At 38.1% G+C, this 17,098-nt stretch overlaps 1 gene segment (V, D, J or C); it reads left to right on the forward strand.

Moving 5' to 3' along the window:
• The window catches only part of LOC129352677 (T-cell receptor alpha chain constant-like), a 30,846-nt gene continuing 13,748 nt past the window's right edge, over positions 1 to 17,098 (forward strand). Inside the window, 1 exon segment of the C gene segment in view lies at positions 1 to 53. Within this exon segment, the coding sequence occupies positions 14 to 53 (40 nt within the window).

The following is a 17,098-nucleotide window of genomic DNA, read 5'->3' on the forward strand; positions in this document are numbered from 1 at the left end:
AAACTCTCAAAAGATGAACTTTGGACCTGGAACCAGTTTAACCATCGAAACCAGTAAGAGACGAAAAACCTTCCAATAAAATCAGCTGAAGGATTAATAATCAGAAATTACATTAATTATTTTATTGTTCTAAATAAACATTCAACTGTAAAATATTCTCTAAAATGATTTTTCAGAAAATTATCAGAATTTTAAACATTTGTTGCAATTTAATAAAATGAAAACTAAATATTGATGATAAAAATCTGAAGTGGGATTAAACAGTTTTTAGTTTTTGTCATGAACCTTCCTGCTGTGTGACTGGAGGCTACGACAAGGTGGTCTTTGGACCTGGAACCAGTTTAACCATCGAAACCAGTAACAAAAAAAACTTCCAATAAAATCAGCTGAAGGATTAATAATCAGAAATTACATGAATTATTTTATTGTTCTAAATAATCCAGAAGTTCAACTGTAAAAATAATCAGAATCATGAATAAATGATTAAAACTGATGATGTGGGAATAAAAGGTTTTAGTTTTCGTCATGAATCTTCCTGCTGTGTGACTGGAAGTTCTGATAAAATCACCTTTGGGACTGGAACCAGTTTAACCAGTGAAACCAGTAAGTTCTGGTCTAATTCTTAAAGATAATAATGTGAAATATTTCTGATTGTTTCATATTTCATATTTTCATCAAATCATTTCAGAAAATAAAGTTCTACAGAACTTTGACCCGGTTACAGAACCAGAACCAGACTACTGGACCTGGTTCTGTTTGGTTCCTCACTGTAACTTTGGACCTGAATGTTTGGGCTGAACAGAACCAGACTAACGGGTCACTGGTTCTGGAAATTACCCAGAGCTCCCAGTTCAGCACCAGTAGAACCAGTGGAATCATTTTCGGTTCGGTTCTGACCCAGATGACGGTCATCTGGGTCAGAACCTGGTGGTTCCTAAAGTTCTGGGTTTTTGGTCCGGGCCGTCAGGCTGTGTGACTGGAACCAACCAGTACAAGATGTTCTTTGGATCTGGAACCAGTTTAACCGTCAGAACCAGTAAGTTTGATCCAGTTTGGGTCGCATGAGTCTTAACTGGGTTAAATCAGAACCGATGGTTCTGGTCAGCGGCTCCTCAGGGTCCGATTCTGTGGTTTTGTTCGGCTCAGTCTTTCAGATGGTTCTGTTGGTTCTGCTCCTAAGTGGGTTCACTGATGGACGAACCGGTGCTGCTGGTTGTGTCTGAAGGTTCTGTTGGGTCTGGGCCCGGTTCGGGTTTTTGTTCTGACGGTTCTGGCTGTGTGACTTATTCCTCTGGAGGGAACCGGGTTCTGTTCGGATCCGGAACCAGGCTGTTGGTGACCAGCAGTAAGTCCGGTTCCGTTGCTTCCCGGTTCTGTTCACATTACAATCTGGATCAGAACCGGTTCTGTTTGGGTTTGGACCGTCATGCTATGTTGAAACCAGTGAGAACAGAAAACTCCAGTAAAACCAGTAAAACCAGTTTGTTTGTTCTGAGAGTAAAACTGATCAGGAGGTATTTCCTGGTTCTGGTTCTGGTTCTGGTTCTGGGTCTGGGTCTGGTTCTGGTTCTGGGTCTGGTTCTGGTTCTGGGTCTGGGTCTGGTTCTGGTTCTGGGTCTGGTTCTGGTTCTGGGTCTGGGTCTGGGTCTGGTTCTGGGTCTGGGTCTGGTTCTGGTTCTGGGTTTGGTTCTGGTTCTGGGTCTGGGTCTGGTTCTTGTTCTGGGTTTGGTTCTGGTTCTGGGTTTGGTTCTGGTTCTGGTTCTCGGTCTGGGTCTGGTTCTGGTTCTGGGTCTGGTTCTTGTTCTGGGTCTGGTTCTGGTTCTGGGTCTGGTTCTGGTTCTGGGTCTGGGTTCCAATAACTAATCGATAAAATAATTGATTATGTCTGCATTGCTGCTGCTGCAGCAGGTTTTATGCTGCAGCTCCCAGTTCATGTACTGGTTCCTCCTGCTGTGTGACTGGTTCCCAGTATAAGATCTACTTTGGAACTGGGACCAGACTGATGGTGGAAACCAGTAAGTTGAGAAATATCAATTTTATTCAATATGATTTAATTTGTGATCAGAAAACCTGAGAGAAATGAAATATCATCAAAATGATCCAAAATATTCTGAATTTAATCTGGTTGGTTTCCAGTTTGAAATCAGATTTTAATGTTTTGCTTCGTTTTAAATAAAAATTCAAAACTTTGAAACTGTAACTATGCAATAATTTCATTATAAGTTCAGAAATATTAATAATTTAAAACATTTTGTGATCAGAAAACCTGAAAAAATCTTTAAAATCTTATAAAAATGATCCAAGACAAAAATTAGAACAAATCCAAAATGACATTTTTTACAGTTTTGCTTCTTTAAAAAATCTGACTGGAGCAAAAAAAGGATGAAAACATAATATTGATAAAACTGTAATAATGGGGAAACTGGTTTCAGTACTGGGAGTTCTGCAGCTCCCAGTTCATGCACTGGTTCCTCCTGCTGTGGACTAACAACCAGTATAAGATCCACTTTGGAACTGGGACCAGACTGATGGTGGAAACCAGTAAGATCAGAAATATCATTTAAATGAACGTCTTTAATATTTAATATTAATATTTCCAGTTAAAAACAGTTTGATCAATTTACCTTTTTGTTAATATTTACTGTCAACATATTTAACTGAAATAAACCGAACATAAATAAACTGGAGGCTAAATTTAAACAACCAGTTTAACCAGTTTAACCAGTTTAACCAGTAAGTGTTGCTTCTGAAAATAACATTTTAAATTTATCGCTAACATTAAAACATGAAAATACAAGAAAATAATTCAGGATATAATTTCCAGCTGGGCTGCGGTTCAGAACCGAACAGAACTGAACAGAACCGAACAGAACCGAACAAAACTGAACAGAACCGAACAGAACCGAACAGAACCAAACAGAACCGGGATCCAATTTTATTAAAAAAATTTGATTTATTTAAAATATAAATAAGTATAGATATTAATCCCAGATCCATGTTTTAGAAAATAAACTCAGATTTTATAAAATTTTATTTTCGGTTTCATTAGACTGGTGGTGGAAAGTTTGCTTTTAAATGGTTGAACTGGTTGAACTGGTTTATGCTGGGCAGCTTCATGCTGTGTGACTGGAACCAGTGTGAACAAGCTGCTGTTTTCCAGTGGAACCAGATTAACCATTGAAACCAGTAAGTAGCAGATTTTAAATGTTTTTTTTAACAAGATTAAACTCAAAAACGTTAAAATGATAAAAACATTTAATAGATTAAAAAATAACTGATAATTAAATATTAATCTGGTTTAAATTTCTGTTTCCAATTTACATCCTGGTTAAACTTGGAGATCAGGAAGGTTTGAACTGGTTGAACTGGTTTACGTTGTGGAGCCTCTTGTTGTGACTGGTGCAGACAGGAGCAAGCTGCTGTTTGCCAGTGGAACCAGATTAACCATTGAAACCAGTAAGTACTGACTAGCTTTCCCATTAAAAGACTGGTTCAGACTGGTTCAGACTGGTTTCTGATGTAATACGTCTGAAGATGAATTTATAAAATTACTTTAGTTTAATATTTTAAATTGAGGGTTTACAGTGTAAAAACTAACTGATTAATATGAACCGTTCCAGTCTTGGACTGGTTGAACTGGTTGAACTGGTTTATGCTGGGCAGCTATGTTGTGTGACTAATGCTAACCGAAACCAGTGCTGTTTGCCAGTGGAACCAGATTAACCATTGAAACCAGTAAGAAATTTAAATAAATAAATTTAAACAATATAAATATTGATATGAACATAAATGTTTGATCCTCGGTGGAGGCGACAGAGAAACTGATGAATGTTAAAACAGGATTATCTGTCTGGTTTGAACTGGTTGAACTGGTTTATGCTGGGCAGCTTCATGCTGTGTGACTGGTACTAACCAGAATAAGATTATCTTTGCCAGTGGAACCAGATTAACCATTGAAACCAGTAAGTAATGGTTTCCATTAAAATTTTAATTCTTTCAAGATTTAAATGAAAATGTTAATTTTCAAAATTGTTTCATATTTCAGGTAAATGTCAAAATTTATATTAACTGATAATTCATATTTGATAAATTTCAGTTTTAACACCAGACTTTCTGAACAAACAAGATCCAGTCTGAGCTGGAACCAGTTTAACCAGTGAAACCAGTTTAACCAGTGAAACCAGTGAGTTCTGACACCATTTACAACTTAAATGTCAAATGTTTAAAAATAAAATTACGGAAGGAAAAATAGTAAAAGTTTAAACACGATGATGAATTAAAAAGCTAAAAAGCTTTAAATATTTGATTCATATCAAATTCATCCTGAAGATGACAAAACTAAACTATAATTTAGTTTGAACTGGGTGAACTGGGTGAACTGGTTTATGTTGGGATGTTTCATGATGTGTGACTGGATCCAACCAGAGGAAGCTTCTGTTTGCTGCTGGAACCAGTTTAACCACTGAAACCAGTAAGTGTTGATTATTGTCTGTATAGACGGGTACAGAGTAGAACCTTAAAGTTCTGTTCTGGGTCCGTTTGGTTCCGGTTCTGATTTAGAAAACTAAAACTTAGTTAAAATGCAGTTAAACCTAAAAACGGTTGTTGATAAAAATCTGATCCGATTCTGGATGTTGAGTTTATTCTGAGGCTAAACCGGTTCGGCCCGGTTCTGTGCGGCCCGGTTCTTGTGCGGCCCGGTTCAGTGCGGCCCGGTTCAGTGCGGCCCGGTTCTTGTGCGGCCGGTTCTTGTGCGGGCCCGGTTCAGTGCGGCCCGGTTCTTGTGCGGCCCGGTTCAGTGCGGCCCGGTTCTGTGCGGCCCGGTTCTTGTGCGGCCCGGTTCTTGTCAGCAGCTCTCTTGCTGTGTGAATTACGGAGGAGGAACAGGGAAGATGATCTTTGGTACCGGAACCAGATTAACCATCCAAACCAGTAAGAACCTTAAACTGGGTTTAATATTTTCAGAACTTTCTGCTGATTTTTATGTTTTTATTTCTCTGAATTTAATACAAATGAAAAATAAATTATGAAATAATCAGTAAAATAATCACATAAAATTATTTCCAGTTCAAATTTAGATAAAAATATTTAATAATTTTCCAGTTTTAAACGTTTGAGGTTTGATTCATGAAGCTTCATGTTGGACCTGCAAACAGAACCAGAACCATCAGAACATTTTATGCTCAACAGGAAAAATATGAGTTACAGAAAAATGTTGATTGGAAAATAAATTCTGATTATTTTTATTTCTAACTGGGAACCAAAATTCAGAAAATTAAAATAAATAAAGTTTTTCACCAGCAGTTAGAAAAAGTTCTGGTTCTGGTTCGGCCCGGTTTCTGCTCTGGAGGTTCTGGTTGTGTGAATGTTGGAGCTGCAAACCGGATCGTCTTTGGTTCTGGAACCAGACTAACCATCGAAACCAGTAAGTAAACTGGAAGAAATTTCACAGTAAAAATTATTAAAATTAAACCAACTGATTAGTTTGATTTTAATCATTTATAATCCCATTGATAATCTGTTAATTTTCTCAGAATATTCTCAGAATATTTAATCAGTGATTTTTTTCATCATAAATCTCTAAATAAAAGTTTCTGTTCCTCGTTTTAAATCCACAGCGACCAGAATGTTAATCCCAGTTTAAATTATGTCAGATTATTGTCTGATTAAATATTATAAATAATGAATATTGTCCATAACGGTAATTTAATCCCAGCAGAACCTGAACTTTAGGGATGGTTCTGTTGGTTCTGCTGGGTTTTTGTTCTGGAGGTTCTGGTTGTGTGAATTCTGGAGGAGCTTATAAGATCATCTTTGGTACCGGAACCAGATTAACCATCGAAACCAGTAAGTTCTGACGTTTAATCTGGAGAAGAACTGGGCTTAAATCAGAACCGAGTCCAGAACCGAGTCCAGTTCTGAGAATCGGCTCAAAATAAAACGTCTAAAATATAAAAAGTTTCTCCGAAATGTAAAAAAATTTTCTAAATTTGATTTGAATAAAATTGTTTAGAGAAAATTTTTGATCTAAAATAAAATAAAAGTTTAATTTGTTTTCTGGAGTGAATTTAAAATAGTTTGATTATAAATAAAATAGTGACAACAGTGAGGTTCTGGAGGTGTTCTGGTCCGGCTCGGCCCGGTTTATGTCATAGAGCTTCATGCTGTGTGAATTCTGGCTACAAGATGTTCTTTGGTACCGGAACCAGTCTGACCATCAGAACCAGTAAGTTCTGATTAAAATCCATTATTTAATTGGACTTTATATGAGTGGTTCTGATGCTGTTTGGACCCAGAACCAGAACTTTTACTGATCAAACCTGATTATTGGCAGAAACTATTAATTAGTTCACATCAATTTTATGTATTCATAAATCATTAAATATTAAATGTTTCTTGTTGAGTCTTTAAATTTCAGATTAATTATTCATATTTTTAGCTCCAAATTTAAAAATCTTAATTCTGATCTAAATTTTTTTAGATCAATATTTATATTTGTGATTATTAATATTTCTGTGATGCATTAATTTGCTCCTTAAATGAGAAAAATAAACATTTATTATCATTAATAATTATTGATGAGACTGAGCGCGCTCAGTTCGCTCATCTCATATCAATGATTGATGGATCATTGATCCAGATTGTGTCGTGGTGTTTCACACAGTGTGAACACAAACAGGATCCTGTTTGGACCTGGAACCAGTTTAACCATAGAACCCAGTAAGTTCTGGTTTGAATTGTTCTGTTCAGAACCGGATCCGGTGCCGTAAAATAACGATCAATACTGGATCATTTTTACATTTCAGGGGAAAATTTTAGAATTCTAAAAACCAGAACCGGTTCATCTATAGAACCCGGTTCTGGTTCTGCTGAACCCGTTTATGTTCTGGTTCCTCACGCTGTGTGACTGTTGGCAACAAGATCCAGTTTGGACCTGGAACCAGTTTAACCATAGAACCCAGTAAGTTCTGATCCAGGTCTCTATGGTTCTGGAGTTATGAATGTTTGGACCCAGAACCTCATCTGAACCCGGTTCAGATGAGGTTTTATCAGAACCGGTTCTGATAAAATAAAAGATTAATACAAAAAACATTATTACATTTATTTTACTGAAATGAGACAAAAAAAATTATATTTAGTTTTATTAAATATTTAATGTTTATATGTTTATTGAATATTTACTTTTTCAAAGTAATAATTTAGTTAACTGCAGCGGTTCTGGTCCGGTTCTGATTCGGCTGGGTTTTGGTTCTGGAGCTTCATGCTGTGTGAATCTTGGTCAGAAGTTGATCTTTGGTACCGGAACCAGTTTGACCATTGAAACCAGTAAGTTCTGATCCAAATGTTTCAAGATTTCAGTTCAGATTAAAGAAATTAATAAAACAGAATCGGATCAATAAAAACCCGATCAGAACAATCAGTGCATCATCAGACAATAATCCAGATTAAAAATGTAATTTATTCTAATAATCAGATTTTAATCTCATCAGTTGTGGTTCTGGTACCACAGTTTGTCGAATGGACCGGGTCTGATGGTTCTGGTTCTGGAGCTTCATGCTGTGTGAATGCTGGGAACAAGATGATCTTTGGTTCTGGAACCAGTTTAACCATCAAACCCAGTAAGTTACAGAAGAGGTCCAGTTGACCCAGAAGTTCTGGTTCTGAAACGATGAGGATTTTCTACGGATCGAATCTGTTTTATGATCCGAATGAAACACGTTCAGAACCAGAATTTCTGCTGAGAAAACTTTCTGTTTGGACCCGGTTCTGAAGTAACTGTAGAACAGAGTAAGTTCTGATCCAGATTGCTATGGTTCTGGAGATATGAATGTTTGGTCTGTTTCTCCTGAAACTCATCAGAACCTCGACTGAACCGGGTCCAGATCCGGTTCTGAAAGACAAAATGAAAATGAAAAAACAAAAATATTTAATATTTATTCTGACCTTTCAAAGTAAAAGCCTTTTTTAAGGATCAGAAATAATTCACTTCTGGTTCTGATCTGGTTCTGATCCGGTTTGTAAGTTCTGTCCTTCGGCCCGTTTGGACCGTTCATAGTTGCAGTTTGGTTCTGAAGAAGTTGGTTGGAGACAGAACCAAACCCGTCGGGTCTTAGAACCCGAACCGGCAGAAACTAAAACCTAAAACACTAAATTTAAAAAATTGAGAAGGTTCTGCCAGGTCTGGGCCGACCCGGTTGTCTGGTTCTGGTTCTGCAGCTTAATGTCAGAGCGCTTCACGCTGTGTGAATTCTGGTGGAAACCAGTTCAAGATCCTGTTTGGTACCGGAACCAGGCTGAGCGTTCAGAACCGTAAGTTCTGCTGATTAAATTATTTATTGTTTTCTGGTTCCGATCCTGTTTGGACCGGAACCAGAACTTTCTGATCAGACCTGAAACGAAAAGATTTTGCTGCAAAATTTATTTTTTGTGAATTTAAACGATTATTTCTTGTATAATTATTGAATTTCTGGCTCATTAATATTTTATTCTGGTAAATTAAAACAAATTCTGCCTTTTATTCAAATCAATATTTCATATTGGTGAATGTTTCCCGCCGAACCGGGCCGGTTCCGCACGGCCCGGTTTCTGATCAGAAGCTTCATGTTGTGTGAATCAAGTCAAGATGATCTTTGGTTCTGGAACCAGTTTGACCATTGAACCCAGTAAGTTCTGATTCTGACCAGTATCAGAAACATTTATCAATATTAATAATGATTATTGATTATTGAGACTGAAACGGAGCGCGCTCAGTCCACTGATCAGTTATTGATTACTGATAGATTATTGATCAGATTGTGTGAACTCAAACCAGAACAGGATCATATTTGGTTCTGGAACCAGTTTAACCATCCAACCCAGAAAGTTCTGCTTTTAATTGTTCTTTTCAGAACCGGATCCGGTTCTATAAAATGCGGATCAATACCTGATCAATTTTACATTTCAGAGAAAAAATGAAAAATGTAAAAAATGTTTTAAAATGTTTTCAAAAATATGAATGTCCTGAAACCCGTTAGAACCCGGTTCTGGTTCTGCTGAACCAGTTAATGATCTGGGTCGTCATGCTGTGTGACTGATGGATTTAAGATGATCTTTGGTTCTGGAACCAGTTTAACCATCGAAACCAGGAAGTTCTGATCCAGTCTGAGACGCTGCAGATTTAATTTCTCTGAAATGTTTTTATGCTAAAAGTTTAAAAATGATTAAAATAAAAACCCAACCAGAACCCGACCAGAACCAGAACCGGTTCTGTAGTCAGTCCAGCTTCAGATAAAATCTTTAATCCAGATTAAAGATTTTAATTATTCTAATAATCAGATTTTAATCCCATCGGTTCTGGTACCAGAGTTTATCAACCGGACCGGTTCTGATAGTTCTGGTTCTGGAGCTTCATGCTGTGTGAATGCAGGAGGGGGGTACAAGATGTTCTTTGGTTCTGGAACCAGTTTAACCATTGAAACCAGTAAGTCGAACATTTATTATACATTTGTCACCAAATTAAACATTTTAAAAACAATTTGACGTAAATTTGGTTCCGAGACAGAATCCGATTACTGGGACCGACCCAATTACTGGGACCGACCCAATTACTGGGACCGACCTGATTACTGGGACCAATCCGATTACTGGGACCGACCTGATTACTGGGACCATTCCGATTACTGGGACCGACCTGATTACTGGGACCATTCCGATTACTGGGACCGACCTGATTACTGGGACCAATCCGATTACTGGGACCGACCCAGTAACCGGGTCAGTCCGGATCATCTGTTTGGTTCTGAAGCTTCATCCTGTTCTTTGGTTCCAGATCCAGTTTAACCATGGCAACCAGTAAGTTCTGATTTTGTTTTCTGGACTTTTCAGAACCGGGTCCGGTTTGATAACAGAACCTCTGGATCAGGAAGTTACCGGGTTTCATCACATTTCAGAGGAAATAAAAAATATTTTTAAACATCTTTAAAATTCCAGATTAAAATTTTAGAACTTCAGGAACCCGTTTATCCATAAATCCAGGTTCTGGTTCTGCCGAACCTGTTTGTGTTCTGGGTCGCCGTGCTGTGTGACTGGTTCTGGAGGATTTAATAGGATCCTGTTTGGTACCGGAACCAGTTTAACCATCATTCCCAGTAAGCTCTGATCCAATGGTTCATTTAGTTTCTGTTCTTTCTGAATTTTTTTTTATGCTAAAAGTTTAAAAATGATTTAAATGTTTCAATAAAAACCCAACCAGAACCGACCAGAACCAGAACCGGTTCTGTAGTCAGTCCAGCTTTAGATAAAATCTTTAATCCAGATTAAAGATTTTAATTATTCTAATAATCAGATTTTAATCCCATCGGTTCTGGTACCAGAATTTATCAACCGGACCGGTTCTGATAGTTCTGGTTCTGGAGCTTCATGCTGTGTGACTGATGGAGGGGGTACAAGATGTTCTTTGGTTCTGGAACCAGTTTAACCATCGAAACCAGTAAGATTTTATATTTTTTTCTGTTTCTGAGGAAAAACATTTAAAATCCATTTTCATGAACCATTAAGAGAAACTTTTGAGATTAAATTATTTCAAGATTTTATTTATTTGAGTTTGAAAAATCTGATTTTAATTCAACCCCACAAAATTCTGAGAAATGGAAATTAGGAGAATCAATAATTTTTCAATCCAAATAAAATTAAAATTCTGCTTTAATAAATCAGATTTTATGTTTTATTCCTCATTTTGATCAGAACCAATCAGACCCGATCAGAACCAGTCAGAACCAGTGAGACCCGATCAGAACCAGTCAGACCCGATCAGAACCACTCAGAACCGATCAGAACCACTCAGAACCGATCAGAACCACTCAGACCCAATCAGAACCACTCAGAACCAGTCAGACCCGATCAGAACCAGTCATACCCGATCAGAACCGGTTCTTGTTGGGGAGATTCAGGCTGTGTGACTGGAACTGGTGGATATAAGATGATCTTTGGTACCGGAACCAGTTTAACCATTGAACCCAGTAAGTTCTGGTTCCATCTATTTTCTGGAGTCTTTTCAGAACCGGGTCTGGTCTTAGAACATCTGGCTCAGTGAGTCACTGGATCTTTATTTAATTTTTTAGAGACCAAATAATTTTTAATTTGAATATTTTATAGCTAACTTTCATGTGGCACCAGCTTTTCTATAGAACCCGGTTCTGGTTCTGCTGAACCCGTTAATGATCTGGGTCGTCATGCTGTGTGACTGATGGAGGATATAATAAGATGATCTTTGGTTCTGGAACCAGTTTAACCATCGAAACCAGTAAGTTCTGATCCAGTCTGAGACGCTGCAGATTTAATTTCTCTGAAATGTTTTTATGCTAAAAGTTTTAAAATGATTAAAATAAAAACCCAACCAGAACCCGACCAGAACCAGAACCGGTTCTGTAGTCAGTCCAGCTTAATCCAGATTAAAGATTTTATTTATTCTAAGAATCAGATTTTAATCTCATCGGTTCTGGTACCAGAGTTTATCAACCGGACCGGTTCTGATAGTTCTGGTTCTGGAGCTTCATGCTGTGTGAATGCAGGGAACAAGATGATCTTTGGTTCTGGAACCAGTTTAACCATCGAAACCAGTAAGTTCAAAATGTATTTTTCTAAAAACGTCTCCAGGATTATAAAATGTTTTTGATCTGCACAAATTTTCACATAAACATAAAAAATAATTTACTGAAGACTGGAAGAAACAGCAGCAGAACCAGTCCAGAACCAGTATAACACCAGTATAACCCCAGGATAGAACCAGTATAAAACAAATATAAAACCAGTGTAGACCCAGTAACCAGAGGTTCTGCTGTGGATTCTGGTTCTGTTCGTCACAGATAAGGTTCTGGAGCTTCATGCTGTGTGAACGCTGCCGGTGGATTAAAGATGTTCTTTGCTTCTGGAACCAGTTTAACCATTGAAACCAGTGAGTTCTGATCCTGATCTTTAATGGTTCCAGTTGTGGAAACATTTGGTCCTAAAATGTTCTGGAGTAAACTTGTAAACTTTTAAACTTTAAATCAAAAAGTTCTTTTACTGTTTGGTGATTCTGTCATTGATGCAGAACCAGTTAAACCAGTTTAACCTGTTTAACCAGTATAACCAGTTAGTGCTTGTGTTATAAATAAATGTTCCAGTTGGAGATGATTCAGATTCAAAGTTTCAGAACCAAAACAGTTCCAGTTCAGGAACACTGGATCCGTCCACTGATGGAAAAATAAAACCAGTACAAATCAAATCATTAATGGAAACCAGTTCAACAGTTGAACTGGTTCCTTTGAAGCGGTTTGGTTCTGGTTGGTTCTGCTCAGTTGTTGCTGAGGAGATTCATGTTGTGTGTTTACTGGGAACAAGATGATCTTTGGTTCTGGAACCAGTTTGACCATTAAAACCAGTAAGATTTTATGTTTTTATCTGTTTATTCAGAAAAACATTTACCGCTTTTATGTCATAAACTTTATTTAATCCAACAAAAACCCAGAAAGGAAAATAAATATCTAAGAACTTTTTTTTATTTAAAACAAAATTTTAAAAACCTAATTAACAATCCAAATAAAAATTATGTAATGCAAAAATGAATGAAACAGATTTTGTGTTTCCGGTCAGAACCGGCCAGAACCTGTCAGAACCAGTCAGAACCGGTCAGAACTGGTCAGAACCGGTCAGAACCCGGTTCTTGTTGGGGAGATTCAGGCTGTGTGACTGGAACCGGAGGAGTTAAGATGATCTTTGGTACTGGAACCAGTTTGACCACTGAACCCAGTAAGTTCTGATCCACATGTTGGTTAAAAACCAGTGAAACCAGTGACACAGGTTTACATCTGTGGAGTTTGAATTATGAATTCATGTAGATTCAGTGGAAACTGTGAATTATTTAAAACCGGTGATGATGTCGATCTTCAGGTTGTTACTGGGCAAACTGGGATTTTAAAAGCATTTTCTTCTTTACACTGTAAAAAATATTCAGTTTAATTTGATGGCTAAATTGATAATTTGCTAAAAATGTATTAAAATAAAACATTTTTAAAGTGGATAAAGTAATAACTTAAAACTTTGGAATAATGAAAGTTTAAATCTGCCTGGAGCCGGTCCGGTCCGGTCCAGTCCGGTTTGTGCCACTCAGCCTCATGCTGGCTGAGTTCTGGTTCTCCCAGTAAGTTCTGATGGCGATCAGAAACACATTAATAATTAAAGTTGGAGTTATTATTTACAGTGCAGCGTTTTCCTGTCCAGAACCGAACGTAAAAATTAAATTAAGAAAGTTAAATTTAAGACCCAAATATCAGAACCAGCTGGTCCAAACGGCTGCTGGGTTTCTGGTACCGAGCTTCATGATGTGTGACTGGAACCGGATACAAGATGTTATTTGGATCCGGAACCAGTTTGACCATCAAACCCAGTAGGTTCTGATTAATGTTGAATTAATTCATAAATTTGTTATTTATAAAAAATTTTGTACAATTTATTAGAATCATTTCATTTATAGTCAACAAATCTGCTTATAATAATTGATTTAAATCGTTTGGATCAGAACCGGCGGCAGGTTCAGTTTGGGTTTTGGTTCTGGACCTCCCTGCTGTGTGAATACTGGAGGGGTGAACAGGATCCTGTTTGGTACCGGAACCAGTTTAACCATTGAACCCAGTAAGTCCTGAGTTTCTCCCTTGGTTAATGTTCTGGTTCTGGTCGACCGGAACAAAGATCCGAAACAATCAGAACCGACATTCTGCCCGTTCAGAACCACAAAGATCCAGAAATCATTCAGTTATTAAGTTAAACTTCAGTTTAAATATTTTATTTTTCTCCTTGAACTTTTAATTCAGGAGTTTAGAAACAAAAAGAGAAATAAAAGCTTTTGTCTCGTTTCAGTAAATAGTTTTTATGATGGATCTGCGGTTCCGTGTGAACGCGAACAGGATTATCTTTGGTACCGGAACCAAAGATTTTATTTTTTTCTGCTGAAGCCAATAAAGATTTAAACCAGTTTTTATTCTTTAAACATAAAAACCTGATCAACAAAATCTGAGAGCAGAAATCAGTCAGGAGGAAAATCAGACAATGACTTTCAATCTCCCAGAGATTTATCTGGTCCTGGTTCTGGTTCTGGTCCTGATTCTGGTCCTGGTCCTGGTCCTGGTTCTGGTCCTGGTCCTGGTTCTGGTTCTGGTTCTGGTTCTGGTCCTGGTTCTGGTTCTGGTCCTGGTCCTGGTCCTGGTTCTGGTCCTGGTTCTGGTTCTGGTCCTGGTTCTGGTCCTGGTCCTGGTCCTGGTTCTGGGTCCTGGTCCTGGTTCTGGTTCTGGTTCTGGTTCTGGTCCTGGTTCTGGTTCTGGTCCTGGTCCTGGTCCTGGTCCTGGTTCTGGTCCTGGTCCTGGTCCTGGTTCTGGTCCTGGTCCTGGTTCTGGTCCTGGTTCTGGTCCTGGTCCTGGTTCTGGTCCTGGTTCTGGTCCTGGTCCTGGTTCTGGTCCTGGTTCTGGTCCTGGTCCTGGTTCTGGTCCTGGTCCTGGTCCTGGTTCTGGTCCTGGTCCTGGTCCTGGTTCTGGTCCTGGTCCTGGTTCTGGTCCTGGTTCTGGTCCTGGTCCTGGTCCTGGTTCTGGATGTTGTGTTTGTCACGGTGTGTCTCTTTCTGCAACTCGACTCGTCTTTGGTACCGGAACCAAACTGTTTGTCTGGTCCAGTGAGTTTATTGTTTTATGACATGTTGATATTTTGAATCTTTAAAATAGTTTATAATAATGTCTGTTTCCCAGAAAACGGCAGAAATCTCCTGGTGTCTCCAAAGGAGAAGAAAACATTTAAAATATTGAATCATAAACTCATCAAATCAAATAAATTCGTCTGGAATAAAGTGAAAGTCTTGCATAAATATGCAGCTGCAGGTCAAACTGATGGAAATCCTGATGGTTCTGGTCAGGAACTGATTCTCTGTGTGACTGGAAACTATAAAGTTTTGTTTGGACCCGGAACCTGACTGAAGGTGCAGAACCGTGAGTTTAATATTCAGATGGATAAAACCTGAACATCAGAACGGATCTGGATTAACGTTTATATGAAGCTCTTTTTCTCCGGAGAGTTTTTGCGGCGCTAGTGGCTCGTATTTTTTACAGTAGGCAGAGAGGAGAGGGGGCAAAGGTCGGCAGGCCCAGGAGTCGAACCCGCGACGAGGACTGAGGCTGACCCGCTGCGCCACCACGGCGCGCCCCGACGTTTCCATAAAGTTACAATAAATCTGTTCATCCATTTGTCAGCAGCTCCGTCACTGTAAACCTTAATTCTCTACATTTTGATTATTTTATTTTTAAATCCCAATTAATCACAAACAACCGTAGAAAACTAAATATTTACGTAATAAAATGTAATCTGGGTAAACAAATCTTCAGATTGCTGAATAATCCCATGGTGGCCTCTGTTGGTTCTGTTCGGTTCTGTTGGTTCTGTTGGGTTCTGCTGGTTCTGTTGGGTTCTGCTGGTTCTGTTGGGTTCTGCTGGTTCTGTTGGGTTCTGTTCAGTTCTGTTGGGTTCTGTTGGGTTCTGTTGGGTTCTGTTAGTTCTGTTGGGTTCTGCTGGTTCTGTTGGGTTCTGCTGGTTCTGTTGGGTTCTGCCAGTTCTGTTGGGTTCTGCTGGTTCTGTTGGGTTCTGCCAGTTCTGTTGGGTTCTGTTCGGTTCTTGTAGAGAGCGGCGGCGCGGTGTGTCTGGATCTGGAAACAGGAAAATGATTTTTGGTGAAGGAACCAAGTTAACGGTTGAATATCGTGAGTAAAAACTAATCTGGTCAAAATGTATCTGACTGATTTTATGGAATAAAAATCATTGATCTGTGTGACGTCGGGTCAAAACCCAAAATACCTTCAGCTGTTACTTTGGTTTAGTTGATTGATTCGGTCCAGACGTTGCAGATTCAGTCGGTTTTCTCTCCGATCGATCATCTGATTATCGGTTAACGTTTCCTGACTGTGTGACTTCGTCTGGAAACTGGAAACTGGTTTTTGGAAACGGAACCAAACTGGGAGTAGAAAGCAGTGAGTATCGATCAGTAATGATGTTATAAAGAAACTTCTACAGATATAAATCTGTAGATGCTTAAAACGGATTATCATAAAAACTTTCACAATATGCAGACGATGTGATTCTGATCAGCGTCTTATTTTAATTCAGAGGGAGAAACAGGAACATTTTATGAAAAACAATCTGCTGCTCTATTTTTCTCTCGGCTGATTCTGATATTTTCCTGAATGTTGAAACATAAAAGTTTCATAAAGACTTGATGTAAGATCAGTTTCTGTCGCTGCGTTCCCCTCAGTGTGTCTGCAGCTAAAATCATTTTTGGTTCAGGAACAAAACTCACCATAGAGTCACGTAAGTCGCAGCATTTGGTTTATTGTTATATTTTATTCTTTAATCAAACTTTACGACAGAAACAGGAAAACAGTTCAGCTCAACCTGCTTCTGTTTTAAATATGAACAGATTATTTATTGTTTGAGCAGGTTTGAGATAAAACATGAAGTTAATCGTTAATAACAGTTAATGTAACTTTACTGAACGTTCAGGTCGGGACGTAAGCTAACCGTAGCAGTGAACATCTTTTATTTTATCTGCAGAAACATTTGGTTTGGAATCTCAGTAAAAATAAGAAATGTTTCTAAACAGCATTTTAAAAGTTAAGATAAATTTAAATTTGCTTTATTAAATTAATCAGTAAAAGATCATTTTGAAAGTTTAGACATCCTACATATAAAGATTCATAATAATTATTTAATTAAAATAATGTCAACAAATTCACTGAAAAATGTTTTCATCCATCCAAAGCATTTGATCAGCAACCGAAACCAAACCTTTAATGAAACCTTTCCCAGAAAATTATCCCTCCGGATATTTTAAATTCATGTTTAATCCTCACACGTTCATTCTGAGAGGATTTTAATCCATGATTTGTGTGGAATAAATCCAGGCTGAACTCGTCGTTTCCTACAGTGAGTTAATTTCTGCTCCAGTTTCTGATTTTATTTAATATTCCTCAGCAGCTGAAGACCAAACTGAATAATTAGATCCACTTGTTTAGTTTTTATTTCTGCTTCTTGCAAAACAATATTTGTA

This window comes from Poeciliopsis prolifica, unplaced genomic scaffold (genome assembly GCF_027474105.1).
Source record: "Poeciliopsis prolifica strain line A6 unplaced genomic scaffold, Auburn_PproV2 SCAFFOLD079, whole genome shotgun sequence".
NCBI lineage: Eukaryota > Metazoa > Chordata > Actinopteri > Cyprinodontiformes > Poeciliidae > Poeciliopsis > Poeciliopsis prolifica.